The sequence below is a fragment of the Diabrotica virgifera genome, chromosome 2 (assembly GCF_917563875.1).
Source record: "Diabrotica virgifera virgifera chromosome 2, PGI_DIABVI_V3a".
NCBI lineage: Eukaryota > Metazoa > Arthropoda > Insecta > Coleoptera > Chrysomelidae > Diabrotica > Diabrotica virgifera.
In genome coordinates this window covers 15,000,478-15,025,591 of record NC_065444.1, presented here as the reverse complement: position 1 = coordinate 15,025,591, position 25,114 = coordinate 15,000,478, and the positions used below count along the sequence as shown (strand labels likewise).

The window sequence follows — 25,114 nt, the reverse complement described above, 5'->3', positions numbered from 1 at the left end:
AGCGGTAGAGACAGACAATGGTACTATTTACAATAGATTGATACAAATCTTAGCATAAGCTGATGACATTGACATAATAGGGCGTAGCAAGCGCGATATTGAGCAATATTTCCTAGAATTAAAAACGGTGGCGAAACAGTTCGGTCTAGTCATCAACGAAGACAAAAGTAAATACCTGTTGGTTACTAAGGATCCTATAGCAAACGAAGAACGGGAAATAAGTCTTTGAAAGTCATACCTTTGAACGTGTTGACATACGTTGGCTTACTAGTGACTACTACCAACAAAACAATCAAAAAAATGAAAAAAACGAATAAACCTTACAAATATTACCTACTATGGATTTAAAAAAAATTTCACTACAGAAACATCCAAAGAACTAAAATTATTATGTACAAAACACTGCTGAGGCCAGTCCTCACATATGGGGCAGAAACATGGACACTAACGCAGAAAGATGCAAGACTTTTGAGAATATTCGGAAATACTCAGCAAAATATTGTTCAAAATGTATAGATATTTTCGCCGGCGCTGGGTGTTGATCCACGGCCCTCTGGTGAAGTCAGATACTCCTGAAAGTCAGATACCACCTTACGGTAAACTATTAACCACCCTTGATACAATCGATTTATAAATATGTTTTGTGCCTAATTCTGAATAATAATGTTAACCTTATCCAAAAGCAAGTGACCATAAGTAAACCTAAAACATTACTTGACCGTGAATGTAGGTGCTCTTGCAATGATTTATGTGTATAAAAAAAGGGCCAGAATTAGGTGTAAGGTGTCGTATTTATTATTAGACGAGAGCATGTCAAAATAGTGCTAGATAGATCAGTATTGTTATTTGTTTAGTTGTGGTCGATTTATATTATAAATATAATGTTATTAAACTGACGATGTTTACTATGAATTTAATTAATAAGTATCAAAAGGCAATCTAAGTACCAACCTCTGACTTTCTTTAATACAACTTAAGCTATCCGGCCCAGTACTAAAACTAACCAGTTATAATTAATTAATTATTGTAAATTTAATTTATAACTTTTTAAAGATTTCGTCTTTAGAGGGTTAATGGTTGAAAAATACCAAAAATATTTATAAAAATTTAGAAATATTTATTTTCGATATATCAGTATATATTTTCAAAAAATGTTTTTACTGCTATTAACTATAAAATTAACTCTGCTCAAAAAATATAGCTATAAAATACATAAAAATCTTTAAATTCATAACGGACAGAAATTTATCAGTCTATCAATTATGAGTACAAAACTAAGTCTCTGTTAGTAATAATCTCAAGTTTTTATTAAGAGGGTAAAGAGATTCATAGCCATAAGGATAATAACGCACAAAGTCTTTAAATGAGTACAAAACTTCCCTGTCACGTCTTCCAAAATTGACTGACAGAATTTTTTGCCGTAGGACATATCGGCTATAATACACACAGTTTAGATTTAATTTAGATATACGAACTTTAAATGGCAACACTGCGAGCTAGACGTAAACATTAGCAATTATTGTATTATAGTTACAGTCGGAAAAATGAAAGAATACCCATGAACGATCGTAGCAAGCACATATTTTGGATTTTCTGCCTTTTTCTATAAATAACAAACTAGAGAGATAGATTACTAAGTGTTGTCTACAAAGCAAAAACGTTATCCAAGACATACGCAGTTACATATTTATAATAGGGCTTTTCATTCACAGTCATTTGTTTCGAGCTTCTGTCATGTGTCACATAATATTAATATATCTACGTCGTATGTTATTGGTAATACCAATGAAACAAACCAAAGACGTATGACGTAGATATATTAATATTATTTGACACATGACAGAAGCTCGAAACAAATGACAATCGATGAAAAGCCCTATTGACACAGTGAGACGGCGATACAATTGTTCAACGATAATTTAGTAGAAAATTTAAACTCATACTTGACTATTTCTGTACTTCTAATGTCATTCTTAGAAAAACATTCAGCATGAGTAGAGATAATGATTATATAAACTACTATCTGAGTAATCGTGCTGGTCAACTATAATCTGACTGGTTCGATTTCTGTCAGTTTGACAGTGAAACTGGGTTAGGTTCGGTAGAGTTTATAATTTTAATAATCAGTCGTATTTACTTAAATTCAGTTCTTTTAAGAGCTATTTTGATATTATATTGTATTTTTGGTTTGGTAAGTATTTATTTAATTGAAATACGTCAATAAAATAAATGTAAATAATCATCTGTCAATATGGTTAACTTCTGTCTATGAGTTCGCCAAACGTGTACATATTACTCTGACTTTTCAATCATAGTGTATGTACATTTATATTTTTACGAATGTACATTTATTTGCAGATAATGTCTGGAAAATGACCTGGATACCTAATGATCTGAATTCATTAAGTTTACTTTCATTTTAATCACTTAATGCAGCTGACACAAACAACATTTTTTTTAAATTCCTGTTACTATTTACGTCCACTGGCAACTTTAACATGGAGAAATTCATAATACTATATTTGCTTACTCATTATATTTGTATTATTAATATATATCAAATAATTAATTACGGTAGTAATAGTAACATTTATCACCAATAAATATATATTATCAGAAAAAGAATAACATCACATCGATGACGCGTGGGTATTTTTTCATTTTTCCGACTGTAATTAGTTGCCCACGACTGAGTATCAATTTCGCGAGCAAAACAGAGACGGATATTTCGTTTGTTTTTGAATATTCTTGGACAATCCATACTTGCATAATCGCTTAGATTATTCATACATTTAATTAATAAGAATATTTTTCCACTCACTATGTATTCAGTGATTACAATAATTTATATTATATTATGCAATAAAAACTAATAAAGAAGAAATTGATAAAGTGATGTTAATAACATATTGTTACTATCGGAACGAGTACATAAATTTTGAACATCTTTAACAAATAGACCATTCCAGAATGACGTCATCTGACAGCGGTTGAGGGGCAAACATCTTGTAAACAAAGTACATTTAGTGTAGAAAACCATTGTTTAATTTAAAAATATGATTAAAATACCAGCGTTTTGTTCAGTTGTAAAGTGTTCCAGTAAAGGTAAAATAGATAAAGTGAGTTTTTTTTTAGAATACCGGCCGCATTTCAAGATCGAGTCATTTTAAATGCACTCTCAACAGAACAACGGGAATTGTGGGTCAAGATAGTCAAGAATTTTCTGATTATGCCGGGTTTTTGCATCCCCTGTGGAGGTGTTATAATATCCAATATTTGAAATTTTTGTAGTTAAAACCCCAGACTTTTTATAATAAAACGAGGAAATAGCAAAAATAGCAATGAAAACACAATATTTGCCCCTCAGCGGCGCTGTCAAAGTCACGTGAACCTGGAATGATCAATTAAAATACAATAATTATAGTATACAGCAATGTTGCCGATTTTATCGTTTCCTTCAGCCTCTTACATCTAATCAAAAACTAAACGGTCTGTATATGAGGGACAACGTTATTTCTGTAGGAATTACAGCCATTTCCTATAGATTTCTTGGGAGGCCACACCAAAAAAAGAAGATATATAAAAAATAGTTTTTCTTAGAGCGCCATAATTTTTTAATGAAGTTGGAAGATCATTCAAAAGTTATCGTGTCAGTTATATATGACCGACATGGCCTCACCTTAAAAATGTTCATCAGACATATCTGTCTGACATGGCCCCCAAAAGTTCAACAATTTTTGTGGTGCGGCGTCACATGATACTTTTTGAGATAGGCGTACGGCAGGGAATGTGTTAAGACTCCAGTAGTAATATTTAAGTTTATATTAAGAGGGTAAAGAGATTCACATCCATACGGATAATATCGCACAAGGTACACTGTAAAAATTTTTTAGTAGATCTGCCGATTTAAATACGGTAAGAAATTGTACGGCAAAATTACTATAAGAAAACTGCAAATGTACTACTCAATATTCCTGTCACACAAATTTAACCAAATTAAATTACATGAATTTACTCGTTGATATTTTCCCCAGAGGAAATTGAAATCAGACGTGGAGTGAGACAGGGATCCGTGTTGTCGACAATTTTTTCTAATGCCTACTCGGAAGAGATCTTAAAAAAGCTCTTGAGGGTGAAACAGCTGAAATAAAGATAAATGAAATTCCTAACAACAATTTTTTCTTAATATTTTCTTTTTACCATCCTTACCAGTAAAAATACTACTGAAATTATACGTATAGTAAGTCCTTATACAACATTTTTGCTCATAATTCAGTAAAATTATCGTATTTATAAAGGTAGTTTATGTAAAATAAGAGGGTAAACCTGCTAAAAAAAATTTTACAGTGTCGTTGCAGTTATATGCAAATAAATAAGTTAAGTGCTTAAGCAAATATGCAATGGTTTTAAATGTTTAATAATATATACACTTGCCAGCAAAAAGCGACTCATTTAGTTTTTTATCATTTTTATTATTTACATTGTGTTAAGCTCATTTTGTATATTACATAGTTTACCAAAATGTAATGTATATACAGATTGTTTAGATTTAACTTAGATATACCCCCTGTAAATGGCAACATAGCACTAAGCTATGCAGCGACGAGTATCAATTTCACCAGCCAAATAGAGATGGCTATTTCGTTTAGTTTTTGAATATTCTTGGGCAATCGATACTTGTATAATCGCTTAAATTATTCATTAATATAATTAACAGGATTATTTTTTCAGTAACTATGTACTCATTGATTACAATAATTTATATACTATACAATAAAAACTAATAATCAAGAAAATAGAAAAATTGATAAAGTTATTGTGATAACATACTGTTACTATCGGAAAGAGTAGATAAAAATGTTGAACATCTTTAACAATTAAAATACAATTGTATACAGTAATGTTGCCGAGTTAAGCGCTTCTTTCAGTGTCTTATATCTAATGAAAAAGTAAACAGCCTGTATAAGATATTGATAACGCTTTGTAAAATTAACTTGATGTACAGAATAGGAAATATTTTCATACATCGTGTGTGACACATGTTCCGTATATAAATGCTGCATGTTTCCGGTAATCTAGTTTCTTAACACTTGACCTGTGCGTATATACTTCGGATTGCAGTAAGTGAAAATCTTTAGGATGAATAACACAAGTTGTTAGAGGGCAATAGCCCAAGGCAGATCTCCATTCGATTGAATATATCTTAAGAATCGTGACAAGACATCTCGTAATGCGACAGTTCGTAACCACACAAATGGTAACGGACAATTCGTAACGCCGAAAATTCGTAACGGCGACAGTGATGTAAATATACATATTATACCTATTATATAGTATAATAGACTATACCTATACCGAAAGCGCTTCAAAAAATAAAGAAAGGAAAAGCGGTAGGACCAGATCATATTCCTGGGGAAGTATGGAGAGCATTGGGAGAGACAGGAACAAGGTGGCTAGCAGGTCTATTTAATAGAATTATGGAAGTTGGACAAATGCCAGACGAATGGAGAAGCAGTATACTGGTACCTGTTTACAAAAACAAGGGAGATATACAACAATGTACAAACTACAGGGCTATAAAACTGCTTAGCCACACTATGAAAATATGGGAAAGAGTAATTGATAGACGGATACGTGAAGAAACCGAAATATCCGAGAATCAATTTGGCTTTATGCAGGATAGATCAACAACAGATGCAATTTTCATTATAAGGCAGTTGATGGGAAAATACAGGAGTAAAGAAACAAACGCTCATATGGTATTCATTGATCTTGAGAAAGCATATGATAGTGTTCCTCGAGAGATTCTGTGGTGGGCACTCAATAAGAAAGGAGTCCCTGGTGAATATGTAAAGATTGTGAGGGATATGTATGAGGGAGTAACGACTAGTGTTAGGACAGGTGTGGGAGAGACTGATAAATTTCATGTGAAAGTAGGATTGCATCAAGGTTCTGTGCTTAGTCCGTATTTATTCTCATTAGTTTTGGACCAGATAACAGCGAAAATACAGGGTAACATTCCATGGTGCTTAATGTATGCTGATGATGTCGTGTTAGTAGGAAATAGTGAAAGAGACTTAGAACAAAAACTGGAACAGTGGAGACAAGCTCTGGAGGAAAAAGGTTTAAAACTTAGTAGGACAAAAACAGAGTATTTGGAATGTTCATTTAAAGATGGAGCTACTACAAATAAAATGGTATCTTTGGATGGTGAAATGATTGTAAAAAGCAATAGTTTTAAGTACCTAGGATCGGTATTACAGAGTAATGGAGAAATAGATGGAGATGCATGCAGTAGAATTAGGGCTGGATGGATGAAGTGGAAAGAAGCGAGTGGTGTGTTGTGTGACAGAAAAATTCCAATGAAGCTGAAGGGAAAATTCTATAAAATAGCCATAAGACCAGCTATGATGTACGGAACTGAATGTTGGGCAGTGAAAAAGAAAGAGGAACAGCGAATGCATGTGGCGGAAATGAGAATGCTTAGATGGATGAGTGGAGTGACAAAGAAGGATAAAATTAGAAATGAGTATATTAGGGGAAGTCTAGGTGTGGCACCAATTGATGCCAAAATGAGAGAGCATAGGTTAAGATGGTTTGGTCATGTTCAACGTCGAGACGTTAACCACCCAATACGAAGGATAGCTGAAGTGCAGATTCCTGGAAGGAGTAGGAGAGGAAGACCAAAGAAGAGCTGGGGGGAGACGATAAGGCAGGACATGTTGGTAAAGGGGATTAACATTGATATGGCCCAAGATAGAATTGTGTGGAGAAATGCAATTAGGGAAGCCGACCCCGCATAGGGATAAGGCAAAGAGAATGATGATGACCTATACCGAAAGTGATGTAAATCCGAAAAAAACAAAATTTGCCTCAACCGTGCACAATAAACGGGCTCATTTTAGAACACAACCTTTTGGAGGTTACAAGTACCTGGGACGTTGAAACGATACCCGTCTAAATTCTGATCTAGAAATACGAGAATAATAGAACAGACCAGAAAATCTATGTGATTGTCGAATAAAACTCGAAATCGAATTTATCAAAATTCTAGGGCTAGTCGCCTCTTCTCTATGCAGATGAAACGAAGACCCTTAAAACAATAACCGTAAATAAATCGGAGACCTTCTAAATGTGGATTTTACGGGAATTATCAAGATTTCATGAACATCGCCTACCTCAAACGAAGAAATGCTGCATATAATAGGTAATGAACGAGAACTTTTCAACACGGTGTTAGAAAAATATTATATTCTTGTTCTCATGATCATTTTTCAGTGCGTCACAGTTTTTCGATTTCTCTCTAATGCATTAAGTTAGACGAGACGGAAAAAGCGGTAGCTCCGTTATTAAACACAAAAATAATGCAGCATTATAATGGTTATACATATACATAAGATGTATATTCCTAACCTACGTTTGACGAAAACTTCGTTCATTTTGGCCATTTTTTAGAAGTGTCGAAGAGTCAAGTGACGGTTATTATTCAGGTCATTATTTTGTGTACCTGTCATTTTGAAATTTCGAATTCGACTTCCCTTGTGTTTCACAACGTTTTTGTACATTATTTTGTGTTTTGGTTTAGAATTTAGTTCGTTAAAAGTTAGTCATTGGCGTGAGGAGGCTAGAGACATTCAAGATGTACCGAAGATTGCTAAATATCTCATGAGTAGATAGAATAGCCAACGTGGAGGTAATGAGCCTTAGGCATAAGGAACGAGAAAAACTAACAAATAAGAAGAAAATTGAGATATATGGGACATGTGATGAGAGATGTATATCTAATACTCCAGATCATTATGCAAGAAAAAGATCCATAGTAAGGAGACGTAACTCATGGCTGAAGAACCTTAGGAACTGGTTTGGATGTAATAACAATGAATTATTTAGAGCCGCGGTTTCAGAAATAAAGATCTCTCTGATGATTGCCAACTTTTCAAGCGGAGACAGCACCTAGAGAAGAAGATAAAAACATAGTTTATGGATAGTTTTGTGTCATTTTTTAATGTTTCCATATTTATAAATTTAATTAACAATATTGTTTACTTTTTAATTTTATTCCCCTTTATAAAAAATACCTACATATTAACACATTTTGCGTAAAAATCAAATCTACTAAATTACTAATTAGTTTAATTCCACAAGCTTTTCACCTATGGCTAAGTACGATTCTGGCATCTGTCAGATTCGTCAATAATTACATGAAATAAGTCTCGACACACCCAATACAGTATATGACGTCATAATTAATGACGCTCTGAAAAATGATCATGAGAACAAGAATATCTAGCCACATCCTAACAAATAATAAGTACCAATATACTTAACTAATAGAGAAAGGAAAGATCGAGAGAAAGAAAGGACTAGGAAGGAGAAGACTGTCGTGGCTAAGAAACATCCGACAATAGACAGAGCTAAATTTGGAACCACTAAAGACAGAGAATAGTCTGCAATTGTAGCAGCCAACCTTTATTCAGGAGATGGCACTTTAAGAAGAAGGTTACATTGGCGACTATTTCATATTAAAGCGTGATAACGCACAGCACAGTGTCAGCTGTTATTCAATCAATGTAAATACAATGGATTCATTGATCACATATGGGATAGACTTAGACAGTTCGACCACAAAATTAAGTAATATGCTTCTTTTCATGAGCATTTTTCAGTGCGTCACAAATGATAGGAAAAAAGGTAAGTCCGTGATAATATACATTTATAACATTTATTCCAACATGACATTTTAGTTAAATCTGACAGTTGTCACATTTTATTTGCAATTTGGCATAAAAACAAATCAATTGTGTTTATTGCATTTATAAAGTGGTATTTTCTTTGATTTGTATAGTCTTATAAATTATACAGATTACATTCGTAGATATATTATATAATTCGTAAATAATTTTTTTTTCGATTATAGCGCCATCTATTGACAACTAGAATAAATGTTATAAGTGTCACCGACGAAATGTAATCACCGACGTGCGTTTTTTTCTGTCACATACAATTTAATGCGTTAGAAAGAAATCGAAAAACTGTGACGCACTGAAAGATCCTCATGAGAAAAAGCATAGCATTGTTTAAAAAAGAATTGTTGGTCAACGCAATGAATAAATTTGTAATTGAGACAGTCACCAGATGTCACCACCATTTCTGTCAGGGTTGCAATGTCACGCGTAACTACGATAAATCCAAAATGCATAGACACCAAGTTGGATACGACGCTATTCATAACACGCCAACTCGCATACATATTAAGAAAAATAAATATATGGGAGACTATATTGTTAAATAATTTTTATGGGGAGAATTTAGAGAATTAATTTTATATCAAAGACCACGAGATCGTAAACTTTCATCGCCCCGTATATAGCCAAAATTTGTAAATAATATAATTTAGCCATAAGCAGTGTTTCGTGGAAAGAGAAAAACGTTAGTGATAAAGATTCTACGTACGGATTTATGCAATTCAAACAATGAACTAAATTACGGTGGGTTTTAGAAAGTTAATGTGCCGCTTTGGAATAGACAATAGAATGTTTCTAAATGGTTTCCTAGAAGGAAAACAACGTAAACAGTTTGTTTAGTTATAGAATATAGGGTTTTTCTAGAATGTAAGAAAACATTTAATTTTAATATCTCCTGGAAATTTGACAAGACAGAAAATTTGTATACAACACTATTTGTTCTTAGGAAATGAAAGTAGGGATTTATGTGTAGAGAGAATGCTTGTGATTGGCGAAGAGATGGATGGAGGGAGAACAGAGTGATTGAGTCTCAGATTGATGAAGGAAAAAGATTTACTGTGTAATTTAGATTGGAAAGGAGCAGTCCAGTTTGAAAAATAGTAATTTTGTGTAAAGTGGTGAATTTGGTGGCCGTGTAAGCAGATTCCTGTTGAGACGAAATCGTGATCGAGTCGAGAAGTATAATCTCCTCGTGTCCGAATAGATTCCAGTTTTCTGTCTGGAACGAGAAGCCGGTTTGTATCAATTTTGCACAAGATATCGAACTGAGAGAAAAAATCTTGGAATTATGAAGATTGATATTGTTTGTATGGAGTCGGAAACTAAATAGAGGAGAGATTTCGAGCGAGTGTTGTTTTTGTTTGTTTGTGAAACAGTTTGGAGGAGAAAGACCGTAGCAGCATCCAAGGAGCACGTGTGGGAGAACTGAGGACAACACAATCCACGAGAAGAAGTAAAGAAGATAAAAAAGGTTAGTCAAATAATTTGTAAAAAGGAGAGAGTTTGTTGTATATTACATACCATATTTGTTTTTTGTCAATTTAACAGTTTTTACAGCATAATTTATTCATTCATAAATTCATAGAAGAGATAAATATAATCTATTTAAAAGGTAAATTAAATATTGTTTTTTTAAATAACAATAACCCTTTCGTGACCGGCTGACACGATCGTGAGCTCATGTTTATGTAGGTATCAACATCAAAATAAACATATTTTTACTAGGAAAGATGATATCAATATGTTGTGTCTATCGTGTATTATCAGAGTAACTGAAATTATTTAACGAATTCCCGCTTAGTTTGCAATAGAATACCATTTAAAGAAGGCTGTGTATTTTGACGACAAAACCGATAAAGGTAAGTAAAAGATATCTTGTTTTTTATAAGTGTTTATGTTATTGTAACGGGGTTGTGGTATAGATAAAGTTTCAACTTCAAGATTATAAACAAAATTTAAGAAATTATTGGTTTGTTTGTAGAGATCTTGTCCCGTAAAATTTGAATATCACGATAGTGAGTTGCCGTCACACATTCAATTTTCAAAGCAGGAAATTAAAATACTAAATATTTATTGGTGTGACTTTTTATTAATTTTTCTACATTTTAATGATAAAAGTAGTTTTTCTAATTATTACAGGTGTGCCTCTCACCCACGATTTGGCTCTAGAGTTGTGAAATGATGGTAACTAGTCCGAAATAGAATATTTAGATGGCGAAAATGATGTTGCTTTTGACGTTGAAATGTTTAAAAATAACACCGATGACAAGGATATTGAAGAAACTGTATTAGAAGAAGAACATGTATTGAATGAAGAACCTGTTCCTTCAACGAGCTCTTCTTCAGCAAAGAGGCAATGGAAAGACATGACATTTCAGCAAAAAATGTTTGTTCTATTTTAGTTAGTATGTAATTTAATTACACAATTAACAATTATAAAAATAATGTTTATTTGTCCCTAATGGTGTTTTACTTTTAATAAAAATGAATTTTTTTATACACTTACGATCCTGCATTCATAGAACATAAGCCCAGAGCGCACGAACGTGACATGTCATTTGTGACAGATTCAAACAATGAATTTTTTTTCTGCATTTTTTACACTTTTTTTAGATACCGTATATCAGGGGTTCCCAAACTTTTTTGTACCACGCCCCCTTTTGTTGAAATGAAAGCTTCTCGCGCCTCCCCTTTACAATAAATTGTATGCGCCTAAATAGGAACAAAATCAAAACAAATAAGTATTAGCTTGAAAACAAAACATTTATTTATTCTGTCATAAGATACTATAATATCAGTTTCCATAAAATACAAAAATTATTAATACAAGAAAAATATATTAGGTTGGTTAGTGAGATGGATGTGCTTTCATTTTATTTACTAGTATGCCTATTCGTGGCTGAGTTTTAGTAAGCTCACAGCACAAGTCACTAGCAACATCAAGTTTATACCGATACTTTGTTTTAATTGCCACAAGTGTTGAAAATCGCACAAATAGTTACTTGAAAAAGGCAAATATAAATGAAGAGCTTCCCGTGATACACTAAGATACACTTTGAAATATTTTAACCAAAATGAAGGTTTGTCCATTATAACAAAGTATTTGGCAGAGGAATCATTCAAAAAATCATTTGGATTTATTTGCAAAGCATCTTCTTGAAGTGATTCAGGCAGGGAGTCTATGTTGACATGGATTGGATCAGTTGACATGGAATGGATTCTGTAAATAAAATTGTCACAAGTGTTTGGGAAGTATTTCGGAACTCTTCAATTAGGCTCTCCAAATGGTTTGATATTTGGATTTTTAAACTTGGTCCTTCATAAATGTCCTTGAAGCGTGTTTCTTCTGAGATTGGCTCTACTTTAGAGAAATTTGAATAATTTCAGGGGTTTGCTGATATTTTACTCCTCCAAAGTTGAGTAATTAAGCCTCCATCACAATGAGTAACTACTATATTTGAGTTTCCACCCTGCAGTTTTAGGTAAAGGCTGTTCAACGAGTCAAAGATGTCTGACAAATAGGCCAATATTACTTGGGTACAATGTTTTTTGAAGGCCATGTTTAGCTCATTTTGCTTTTGATGTTCCAAGGTGATTACTTCATCTTAAAGGTCAAATAATCTTGCCAACATGTTTCCTTTTAATAGCCATCGTACTTCTGTATGAAGTAGCAGTGTTTTGTGATCACTTTCTAAATTTTCAGGACCAATAAATCCTTATGCAGTATACTGCAGTGTGAACAATCGGGGACTCAGGAAGGTCGATGACACCAGAGTTTTAAACAGTCGAGTATTCAACACACTGTTTTTTATGTACTTCACTACTTCAATACACAACTTTAAGACATCCCTAAGTTCATTTGGAAGGGTTTTTGCTGACAAGGCTTGTCGATGTATAAAACAATGTATCCCAATCACATCAGCATTTTTTTCTATTACTAATTACAAATAGCCTGAACGAAAACGAAGCATTGAAGTTGCGCCATCTGTACATAAACTGATCAGTTTTTGCCAAGATAGTTCATGTTTGTCAAAAAACTCTCACACTGCTTTCATAACATTAACAGCTTTTGTCGTGGTCTCCAGTCTCCAACTCTGTAGAAAAGAGTAGCTCGTCCTTCATTCTTTCGTTTTGAATATACCGAACATAAACAATTAACTGATAACATTGTGTTATGAATATGATAATATGATAATTATATGTTAGTACTCTCGTCTAGCTGAATAGCAAAAAATGGCGATTATTTTACTGCATCAACTACCTGGTTTTGTATGTCTTCGGTCATATATCATCAATGCGGCGTTTCACAGTATTGTCAAAAAGAGGTAGGTATTTGAGATAACTTTTGCTTACTCTGCGTTACCAGATACAGTTGAACAAGCGGTTAATTTTGAATTTTAGAAAAATAACTAAATTTAATTTAATGTTCAACTTGTCTCGCGCCTCCCTGATATGTCCTCACGCCCCCCAGGGGGGGCGCGCCCCCCAGTTTGGGAACCCCTGCCGTATATCGTATTTATTCAAAGGGAAACTTCATTTTCACTAAAAAAAATTCAGGCCTGAAAGGGATAAGAACAGTCTCCAAATCATTTAAATGAAAATTTGTTAAAAGAAAAAGGAGATAGTAGAATTAAAGTTTAATTTTATTAGATAAGAAATTTTGAAAACAGAATAAAGACAACAGTTTTAGCATACATTTTGAATCTTATATTTATGGTATAGATTGTATGAGCATATTTATTTTCTCTGTTTTGTCCTGGATAAAGCAAGCAACGAGAAATACTAGAAGCTACAAACTAAAGGTAATACATTGCAATCAATTAGCCGTGAAAATATTTATTTATTGGAAAGTTTTATTAAATTTTGGTTTTGTTTCCATGAGTAGTAATTAAAATAATTAATTAATTTATTCAATTAACAAGATGCTGATCAATCTCTTAACAGAGAGAAAATACAGAGCATAACAATATTTAGAAATTGAATTAACGATGTCATGCTACTATACATTATACATATAATAGCATGGCATCATTAATTCAATTTCTAAATATATTCTTCCATATACAGGGTGTTAGTAAATAAGTATGAAAAATTTTAAAGGCTAATTCTACATGAAAAAATAATGCCCGTTTTCTCTATAAACATATGTCCGCAAATGCTTAGTTTCGGAGATACGGGGTGTTGAAATTTTTATTTCAAACTGCCAATTTATTTATTGCTCTAAGACCAGTTGAGCTATGAAAATGAAATTTGGTGAGTTTTAGGAGGTAGTTATTACGAATTTTATGACATACAATTAAGAATTTTGTATTCATCATTAGCACGCCTACGGGCAATGGTCTGAATTATTTTAAAGAAAAAAATAGTACGCCAATGAGATATTTCGAATTAGAAATTATTTTTAAATTCCACATCAAATTTATAATAAAAAACCTTTCTTGCCTTTTTTTCATATGATGCACCGTTTTTATGCAGAAAAATAAAACATCTTGGCGCATATTTTTCATTTCTTAATACATGATCAAGAACTATCCAATATAATAATACTAAACTAGAACAATAACAGAAAATATTACTAATACCATTTCAACTAGGTGCAAAGCTGCAAGAAATGTTTAAAATGATCTCCTTTACAGGTAACAGAAGAATTTTATATTCATCATTGGCGCGCGTACGGGTAATAGTCTGAATTTTTTAAGAAAAAAATAGTACGCCACTGAGATATGTCAAACTAAAAATCATTTTTGAATTCCTCGTTCAATTGACGACAACAAATCTTTCTTGCCTTTTTTTCATATGCGGCGCCGTTTTTATGCAAAAAAATTAAACATCTTAACGTTTACAAAGTATTTGAACATATGGAAACTACCTCAAATACTTGGTAAGCGTTAAGATGTTTTATTTTTTTGTATAAAAACGGCGCCTCGTCTGAAAAAAAGGAAAGAAAGATTTTTTGTCGTAAATTGAACGAGGAATTCAAAAATGATTTTTAGTTTGACATATCTCAGTGGCGTACAATTTTTTTCTTCAAAAAATTCAGACCATTACCCGTACGCGCGCCAATGATGAATATAAAATTCTTCTGTTATCTGTAAAGGAGATCATTTTAAACATTTCTTGCAGCTTTGCACCTAGTTGAAATCTTATTAGTAATATTTTCTGTTATTGTTCTAGTTTAGTATTATTATATTGGATAGTTCTTGATGATGTATTAAGAAATGAAAAATACGCGCCAAGATGTTTTATTTTTCTGCATAAAAACGGTGCATCATATGAAAAAAAGGCAAGAAAGGTTTTTTATCATAAATTAGACGTGGAATTTAAAAATAATTTTTAATTCGAAATATCTCAGTGGCGTACTATTTTTTTCTTTAAAAAAATTCAGACTATTGCCCGTAGGCGGGCTAATGATGAATACAAAATTCTAAATTGCATGTCAAAAAATTCGTAATAACTACCTCCTAAAACTCACCACATTTCATTTTCATAGCTCAACTGGTCTTAGAGCAATAAATAAATTGGCAGTTTGAAATAAAAATTTTTACACCCCGTATCTCTGAAACTAAGCATTTGCGGACATATGTTTATAGAGCAAACTGGTATTAATTTTTCATGTAGAATTAGCCCTTAAAATTGTTCATACTTATTTATTAACACCCTGTATCTATTTTTCTTAATATGTATGTGAGTTGGTGTGTTATGAATAGCATCATATCCAACTTGGTGTCTATGACCAACTATTCTTTTTTAAACAATGGTGGTGGAAACATAGTACTAATATTTAAGCACATGACTTTTCGTTTTACTTTTCTGGTCATTTACCGCACGTTTTTTTAATCAATGTGATGTTAGGATTTTTAGATTACACAAAGGAGTTGTTTACGCTCAAATTTGTGTATAGAATTTACTTTAGGTATCTGGGTTTGATTTTAATAAAACTTCTTAAAATAGAATTTTATTTTAATTTGCAAATAATGTGGAAACAGTTAAAATTAAGAAGTCTAATGTCGAAAAGTATATTTTCTCGAAAGTGTATCAAAAACTTTATTTATCTATAGTGATTTTTATGGCAAATCTTCATTTCTTCCACCGCAACCAATGAGGTATATTACATATTCCCAACCAATTGCAAAAAAAGCCTAAAACATAGTTCACAAAAATCCTTAACAATTTTCAAAAGACAGTTTCTAGAGTTTAACGTGTTACAACATATAGTACTAACAGACCTTTTAAAATTTCTAATTCAGAAAATAACAAATAAACTAATTTCAATAAGCTTTAATATAAAAAAAACATTTTATAGCACATTTTTGTGCTACTTTAGAACATATGTACAATTATATGTTTTAATATAAACTTCCACTTCCAAATACAAAGAAAACATACTCTAAAAAAACAAAAACACGTTTCACATAAATTTTTAATAATCCTCAGCAATACCACCATAACGAAAAAAAAAGTTGATTAAGATCTTTAACACATTACGGCTAGATAATGTAACGTATTGTACATATAATAACGTAAATGTACCACAAAATATTATTACCCAACCAAAGTTATACTCTGAGAAACGAACAATGTACTGGAAGTAACTACATACGCTTACTAAGGCTCACTATTATTTTTTGCACCAATAGGATTGGAGACAAAAAAGGCTACTGAGAATCGGAAAAGTAAAAAACTTAATTTTACTATTTGCATAGAAGTCATGGATGACAAGTAACATTAGCGCAGGCAAGCTAAATAATTAAGAAGCTACATCAGCACGTCATCAAAATGGAAAACGCGTTCCAAGATTGCAGCTTTAATTTTGAATATTTTGTTGAGATATTTGGCACACTTGTTCGTAATCTAGTAAAGAATGGCGGTACAATTTGAGAAATATTTTAGTATGTGAAAATTACTGTATAATTAAATAGAATATTACAAAAACTAGCCTGTACTGCCATTAAGAACAAAAAAATAAACTTTCATCAAATAAACGTTTTTATCCCATGGCTAGATTTTGTGTCACATTAATGACAACTCGAATGACAAATCGAAAATATTATAACTAATAACTGATTAGGCAACATAGAGAAATAGTCACTGTCATTTTGACAAACCTGCGTCGGTCTTCTAAGTGTAATAGCACGATTCTCTTATCTGTATCGATATCTGTTGAGTGCAGTAGTGTATTATTTAAGATATTGGAATTCGTTAGTGTTGATCCATAGGGAAGTAGTGTTTGCTTATAATTAATTTATTATATTTTTGTGTCGGACTATTTGAAAAAATAGATTATTATTAATTGTGAGTTTTATAGGTAAATATAGGTATTATACGTAAAAATATTTCGAATTCTAATGCGAGTGCCTATATAAAGTTTTAGGAGGATTTTTTATTTTAGAAATATCATCAATAGTTTAAAAAAAATAGGAAAAGTTTATCAAATGAAAATAATGTGAGAACTTCCCAGTAAAAACCGTGATAAAATTATGCGAAAATCGAAATTAGAGCCACCACAAATTTTAATAATGTGAGTATAAGAAGTAATCTACTATTGTCATAAATAAAAAAGTATGAAAAGTTGTTTGCCATGAAAACGGAATTCGAAATAAATCTATATTTAGGTACAGAAATCCTGACTACAGTACAAATGCCAATTTTTTCAGGTAGATATATATTCATTGGCGACAATATTTTCGAACTTGCTTTAATCTGTCGTCCATTTCTTACGACTAAACTATTTGATACATACGTTTACAGTAAAACTTATAATTAGAGCTCGCTTTATTTTCTTTTGGTTTATTTCCATAAATATTTATTTAGTAATAAAATTGTTTTCTATTACTTTCATTTAGCGCGCCTATGGGTATATTGTCACAATATTGAGCCATCATCTTAGATAAGATCAAATACCGCCGACGCACTGTTGCCAAAGTTTCGCAGAACTTTCGAAAAAGGCTGTGATACTATCTCCCGAACTAATATTGATGGATCTCTGATGTGGCCTCTTAATGCTTTTGAAAAATGCTTTTTTGCATAGAAATTGATGTGTCTCATCCATAACTTGTATTACGTATTAAGGGATTATAAAATAATTTAAAAACAACCGCAGAATGTTTTTTATTCGAAAGCTAGAATTGTCTGTAGCAGTAAATATGTAGAACTTAGTTAAAAACTAGATGTAAACCCATATTAGTAAATCCATCATGTGTTTTATCTTTTTATTATAATTGATAGAATTAGACAAATAAATATTTGTCTCTAATAATTGTTGAACCTTTATTACATTTTTAATAAAGAAATAAATAAAAATAAGTAAAAAATAGTAACGTAAAAGATTCGAATAATCTCGAGACATTTTTTTCTATATACATATTTTAAAACTAAATATCCTTTTTATTTATTTTCTCTAAAGTGCACATTTTTATACATGGAAATAAATAAAAATAGTTATTTTTTATATAAGGGGCAAAAATAGCCGATTTTAGCGCGATACATGAAAGTTTCATGTATGTAATCATGAGAGCGCTAAAAGCTGCATTTTCCCCCGTGTATAATAAAGTTATTTTTCTATAACTAGCCGGCGCCACAAGTTTCAACAAATTTGCAGTAAAAAAAGTAAAATAAATAATAAGGTTTGTTCCAACTCGATACAAAACCGTTCTTTGAATCGTTACGCGCATGCGCAATAACGAATAATTATGCGCAGTAACATATTTTTCGTTACTGCGCACACTCGTAACCATTCAAGAACGGTTTTGTATCGAGTTGGAACAAACCTATAGAATATCAAGAAATAATCAGGAAAATAGGGGACGTTACCTAGGTAACAACTAAAATAACAAAAAAAATTTGTCATAATTTAGCAAACTCAACTTAATAATTTATAAATTTTTGACGTCCGCGAACAAGATAGAAGTACATCTTACCCCATGGGATAAAATGTAACGTTTCAGCAACTGACAAGAGGTGGCAAATTATGACATTTCATGTCAGTTATAGAAAAATAGTTAATTATTATAATATAGGGGTAAGGGTCAAAAATATCAGATCACACTGAAGCGTTTTGTTTTTACTTATTCATATTCATTTATAACCTTCTAACTTACATTTTATACGTTGCAATTAATTATTTAATTAAAAAACAAGTATCGAGCTTAACATTAAACATATACAGGGTGTAACAAAAATGCAGGTCATAAATTAAATCACATATTTCGGGACCAAAAATAGTTCGATTGAACCTAACATACCTTGGTACAAATGTGCACATAAAAAAAGTTACAGCCCTTTGAAGTTACAAAATGAAAATCGATTTTTTACAATATATCGAAAACTACTAGATATTTTTTATTGAAAATAGACATGTGGCATTCTTATGGCAGGAACATCTTAAAAAACACATTTGTACTAAGGTAAGTTAGGTTCAATCGAACTATTTTTGGTCCCAGAATATGCGATTTAATTTATGACCTGGATTTTTGTGACACCCTGTATATAACACTTAACAATCACTGGCAATCATTCATCATTTTACAAGCCTACATGCTAAATATGCTACATGCTACATGCTGGCAATCATTCACCATTTTATAAGCCTTCCATCTGTTTTGACACGTGTACACAGAATATTACCAATAAGATGTTATTTATGCACTTTTAGTAAATTCTTATTTAAATAAAAAATAAACTTAATTAGTCTTAACAATACCTTCTATAAAAACACTTGCAACTTTTTCCAAAGACTAAAATTTCCACAATCTAATGCTTTTCAAAACGAAAAAAATGTTTAACTACATTTTCAACTTATTTTTGGGTATAAATGCACTTTTTGTTGATATACGCAGTCTCTATTGTCTCAATTATAGCCTTGTGTTCTATTTCTCTACATCTGGCCCCAACCACTGCTCCTTCAGTCTTGTTATGAAATTAACAATGTCAGTCCTCTTTATTGTGTTTATCAACACTATCTATCTCAAATCATATTAACAGTGGCACAAAATAATTATTAGATCTTTACATTTTCTATACAAGTACACTTACAACACAAGGCTAGTTTGCATAATATGGTCCAATTCAAACAATTAGTCGTGCTGCGTAGATTTAATGGCATCAATAACTGAATGGTATATACTTGATCACAAACAAATTCAACACATTCTTCCTCATATATTCGTTTTTTCGCTACTGCCAAGTTTATCAGGAAAGCGCTGTTGCCAAATAATAAACATATTATTTATTTACCACCGCAGCTACTAGCCATACTATTTCTCTTTGACTTTAAGAGTGTGAAACAAAGATAAATATCTGTACTACACTGCGCGTCATAGAAAACGGGCACCCCAAAAAATTGGGTCATTTTTGATGTATCGTATCTCCTAAACCTGTTGTCTGATTTAAGTAATTTTTTCAATATTTTATAGCCTTATTCTCTAACAATATCGCTGTAATAATATTGTTGCTAAACAGGTAAATTTTCATTGTATACCGGGTGTACGAACCAAACTGTGTTTTTTCTCAAAGTTCGCAAAACCCTGTGGAATATTCTAGCATTTATAAAATACTGAAATTAAAACCCAACTATAGCCTCAGGTTTTCTTAACATTCTGTTTTTTGATTTATTCGCCTATGTTGGATAATACAAAAGTTAGGTACTTTAACAACTAGCCATGTTCTTCGGCAGTACAGGGTGTTTCTAAATAAGTGCGACAAACTTTAAGGGGTAATTATGTATTAAAAAATAACGACAGTTTGCTTTATAAACGTATATCCGCAAAATCCTACAAATTGACGATTTATTTATTACTCTAAAACCGGTATAGATATACAAATGAAATTTGGTGGGTTTTAAGATGTAGTTATTGCAATTTTTTTGACATACAAGTAAGAATTTTATATTCACCATTGGTGTGCATACGGGTAATATGATCAGTCATATTACCCGTATGCGCACCAATGGTGAATATAAAATTCTTAATTGCATGTCGAAAAATGCGCAATAACTATCTCTTAACACCTCCTAAATTTCATTTGAATATCTCAACCGGTTTTAAAGCAATAAATAAATCGTCAATTTGTAAGAAAAAATTTACCAAATTATTATAAAGCAAACTGTCATTATTTTTTAATGCAGAATTACCCCTTAAAGTTTGTCGCCCATATTTAGAAACACCCTGTACTGATGAAGAACATGGCTAGTTGTTAAAGTACCTAACTTTTGTATTATCCAACACAAGCGAATGAATCAAAAAACAGAATGTTAAGAAAACCTGAGGCCATAGTTGGGTTTTAATTTCAGTATTTTATAAATGCTAGAATATTCCACAGGGTGTTGCGAACTTTGAGAAAAAAACACAGTTTGATTCGTACACCCAGTATACAATGAAAATTTACCTGCTTAGCAACAATATTATTACAGCGATATTGTTAGAGAATAAGGCTATAAAATATTGAAAAATTACTTAAATCGGACAACAGGTTTAGGAGATATGGGACATCAAAAATGACCCATTTTTTGGGGTGCCCGTTTTCTATGACGCGCAGTGTATAAATGTTAAACTGATATTGTTCTATAGAAAGTTTTGTAAGATTTTTGTTTATAGATGTGAAGTTGGTTAGATATAAACTGCCTACACACTAAATTATTTTACTTTAGTTTCTCTATTTGATTTTGTTTCAAATTGTTGGATATTTTAATTGAATTGTATTAAAACAATAATATATCTGTAGTTCGTCTTCCCTGATTATAATTCGAAAACAATATTTTGATATTATATTATTTATCGTCCAATGTTATGACAGACGTCAGTTACCATTGCCAATTTCACATATTTCCAATCTAAATGTAATAATGACGTTATATAAACTCGTCACTAACTCTAGCCAATGAAATACTCGCTGTAATAGACATGTCATGTCTACACCTCTGATTGTTCCCTATATATTTTTTCAAATTTAGAATAATGCAACAAGGGGAAAATTACGTGCAACCCTTAATGTTTGACTTTTCCTATACAAGCAAAGGCACTTAATCATCATATTTTCAGTAGAAACTGGATCTTAAACTTTGGAAAACCCATTGCAATCTAAAACTAAGAGTACATAAAGTACATAAAAGTAAACATAACTAAGGTATCTTACTGTCAAGTACTAAAGAGATCAATAATAATAGAAAGAATGTTGACAGTATAATTTCCTTCAAGTAATATTTCAAGGAAAGCCTGATCCTGAAGAAAGCGTGATCCTATAATATACATAATATACTATCCTCCGTTTTAAGATTTTATTCGAGACATATGCGTTATGCTCTTTGGCTTAAAGACATCTTATTTTATTCTGTGTACCGTGTGAAACATACTCAGAATCAATAAATTAATTTAAAAGTTTCGCCTATTTTTCTCTTGTCTCTTTCTCCAAATGAAGTAGGCCACCAATAAGCCCACTAAAACTAGCACAAGCAAGATTATAACCACTATTAAAACTGTGTTACCACCTGGGGCTGGAGTGGGTGTTCCTCCCAAAATTTCTATTATACCCAAAACGACGATTTTATCGTTGGAGGTTGACATGATTGAATGGGAGTCAGCGTTGTAGTGAAAATCCGATGATAAAGATTTGTCGTTCAATCCTACGGGTATGGACAGAAGCACCTCGGCCTTGTCTATGTCGGTGGATATCGTAAGATTCTTGAAACTTATGGCATTGGCTATACTAGCTGAAGGAAGGGCAATGGCGCATATCAAAGAGTTGGTAGCTTGGTCAAGAATGGTTGTATTCACCAGTGCAACCCACCTGGTAAGAGAAAAAAAAAATTAATTTAGTTATATTTAGCAATAAAATCCACAAGAAAAATCATTTCCTATTGGCTGTGAGTTTCGACGGTAGCGCTATCTCGCGGTTTGAACCTTATACTTTTCTGATAAAATTTATGTATGTGAAATATACAAAACGAGAAAAATAGATACTTATCTAGAAAGACACAAATTATGAACTGAAATATTATTGTAACCTGATTACTAAACGAATACACAGAATTAATAGTAAAATTAATTATGTTTTTTTATTTTATTCATTATAATTTTAATATTTAATATATAAGTTCTTGCGACTGGATGACTGCTTACGCAAGAGACCATTGAGAAAAAGAATAAGTTTACATGAATTATTTAACATTTTAAAGGTTACCTCTGTTTATTTTTGTGTGCTTACTGCTTTGCTTATTAAAATTTGTAATTTGTATGAATTGTAATTTGTTTGAATTCTATCAAAATGGATATTAAACATTATACTGGATTCAAGTTTTATTTCCCAGCATGATATCCAATTTCAATCAGCAACACCAAAAAAGGAAAGGATTTAGTTGATGCAGGACATGTACGTAATGTTTCCGAATATAATAACTGCATCCAGTACTGTTATATTCAATATTTTTACATGAATCAATACAACAGCTGCAATATCTTGTTTTCTTTTTTGAAAAATCCATATTATCCGCCATTTCAGTTTATGAAGTTTATCAAATGCACAAAACAAAACTGCCAACTGCCACTAACACAGCGTTGCCACATTTTATTTAGAAAATCTACTGTAAGTTTAGCTTACTAAAATCTACTTATCAAAAATTAAAATATACTATAAAACTTGTATTAATATATTTGTATATAATTTAGGACTTTTTATAATAAAAATAACAGCTGACTAACTAGAAATTTTTTTTATTTAGCTAATGCCTCGCCAACTAATGGGCATTGGCATGGTGATGGTACAGTGGATTTTACCAATCAGGTAGCTAGTGTTATGTGTAGTGTGTGTGTGTTGAGTAAGTGTCTTGTTACTTTGCAAAGTCGAAGTCATTGTCTTTGCAGAGACGCCATTTGTATCCGAACGTCTGCGGTCCCTCCGGTGGGTACCGATCCCACAAGGATAGAAACTATTTTCATTTATTAATTTATAATAAACGAAAAATTCTCTACCCTGGTGAGATTCGAACTCGCGACCATTCGGACCTTTCGATCCAAAGGTAGGCGCTCTTACCACTGAGCCACAGAGGGAGTTTAACTAGAAATTAATATGACTGTTTGTAAACAAAAACCAAACTTTTTTATATCTTAACTGGGGAACAAAATGACCAACTATAATTAATTTTTATCAGTTTCATATTTAATATTTGTATATAATATTTTGTCATCTACTGATTTTAACATCTGCATGTCTGGATCACATTCTTCAAACAATTATTTCGCATTTTACATTAGAAACACGCAAAAACAACATTTGTTGTTTTGCAAAGTTACATTTATTATAATTAGACCCGGTCTTTTCACCTCCGAATAAATATGTATTAGGAAGTTTATCCAACAGATTACATGTAAATCTGTCAAATAAACCTCCGAATAACTTTTATTCGGAGGTGAAAAGACCGGCCCTTAGATATTTTAGTTTTCCATCGTTAGATTCTAACAGGCTCACCGAATGCCAGAACTCTTCAATAACACCTGAAATAGGTACTGATTGCACTGCTACTTGAAATCTCCAAGTTTGTTACACCAGAATCCAGTTTCATTTCTGTTTAATATTCATCATCTACGTCCTGAATCTTATTTTCGGTAATGACATTGGGAAATTGTAACAAAATGTCTAAAAATTAATTTAGAAATGGGGTAAATACTATTAAAAAGCAAATTTTATTTTAGTCATAAGAAAATGTTGAAATATACCAAAAATCTACTAAAAAATATTGCATACTAGAATTTTTTAAAAAATATCAAAAATCTACCAAAAAAGTAGAAATCTACTAAATGTGGCAACGCTGCACTAACAGCGCTGGAGAAAACCGTCAAATCCCCTCTCCTCACCCCATGGCGCGCCATTTAAATTTATCAGATAAATGCACAAAACTGCCACTAACAGCGCTGGCGAAAGCTGTCAAATCCCCTCTACCCATCGGCTCATGGCCAATAGTCGCTGTATACCGACTATAGAGGTATACCCCTATAATATATAGGGATGAAAACCCTCTAAATGTTGTACAGGTCTATAAAATTTACTTGTTTATATTACGAGCCTAGAAGGGAACAAATCTGTCTATCAGCATTCCTCGATATACAGCAAGCAATAGGGAACTTGCACATTTTTTTTTATTAGATAATAATGTTCAGTTTTGTTTAAAAATGAGATTTCCAAAATTTCACGCTTCAAAAACTCGTAATAACTTAGAAATACCGTCTTCTGCGGTATAAAATAGTTCAAACGGCCCGTGACGTCACACAGTTTTGCATTAGTTTTGATTATGGTTATATTTCGCTGTATCTAGGTACACGGTAAAGTGTACGCAAATAAAAAAGTTAGGTAGACGCGAATTAAACTTCATCAAGCCAGTTAGG

At 32.0% G+C, this 25,114-nt stretch overlaps 1 protein-coding gene across 2 annotated transcripts in view; it reads right to left on the bottom strand.

Moving 5' to 3' along the window:
• LOC114345611 (uncharacterized) overlaps positions 1 to 25,114 on the bottom strand; it is a 143,446-nt gene that overhangs the window by 3,641 nt on the left and 114,691 nt on the right. Inside the window, exons 9-10 of one of the 2 annotated variants that reach the window (XM_028296419.2) lie at positions 22,225 to 22,523; positions 15,684 to 15,883 (exon numbers count right to left, since the gene is read on the bottom strand). In XM_028296419.2, coding sequence (XP_028152220.1) covers positions 15,822 to 15,883; positions 22,225 to 22,523 — 361 coding nt within the window. In that variant the 3' untranslated portion in view covers positions 15,684 to 15,821. Of the gene's footprint in view, positions 1 to 15,683; positions 15,884 to 22,224; positions 22,524 to 25,114 lie in introns of those variants that run through there. The other variant, XM_028296412.2, reaches the window with a different exon arrangement.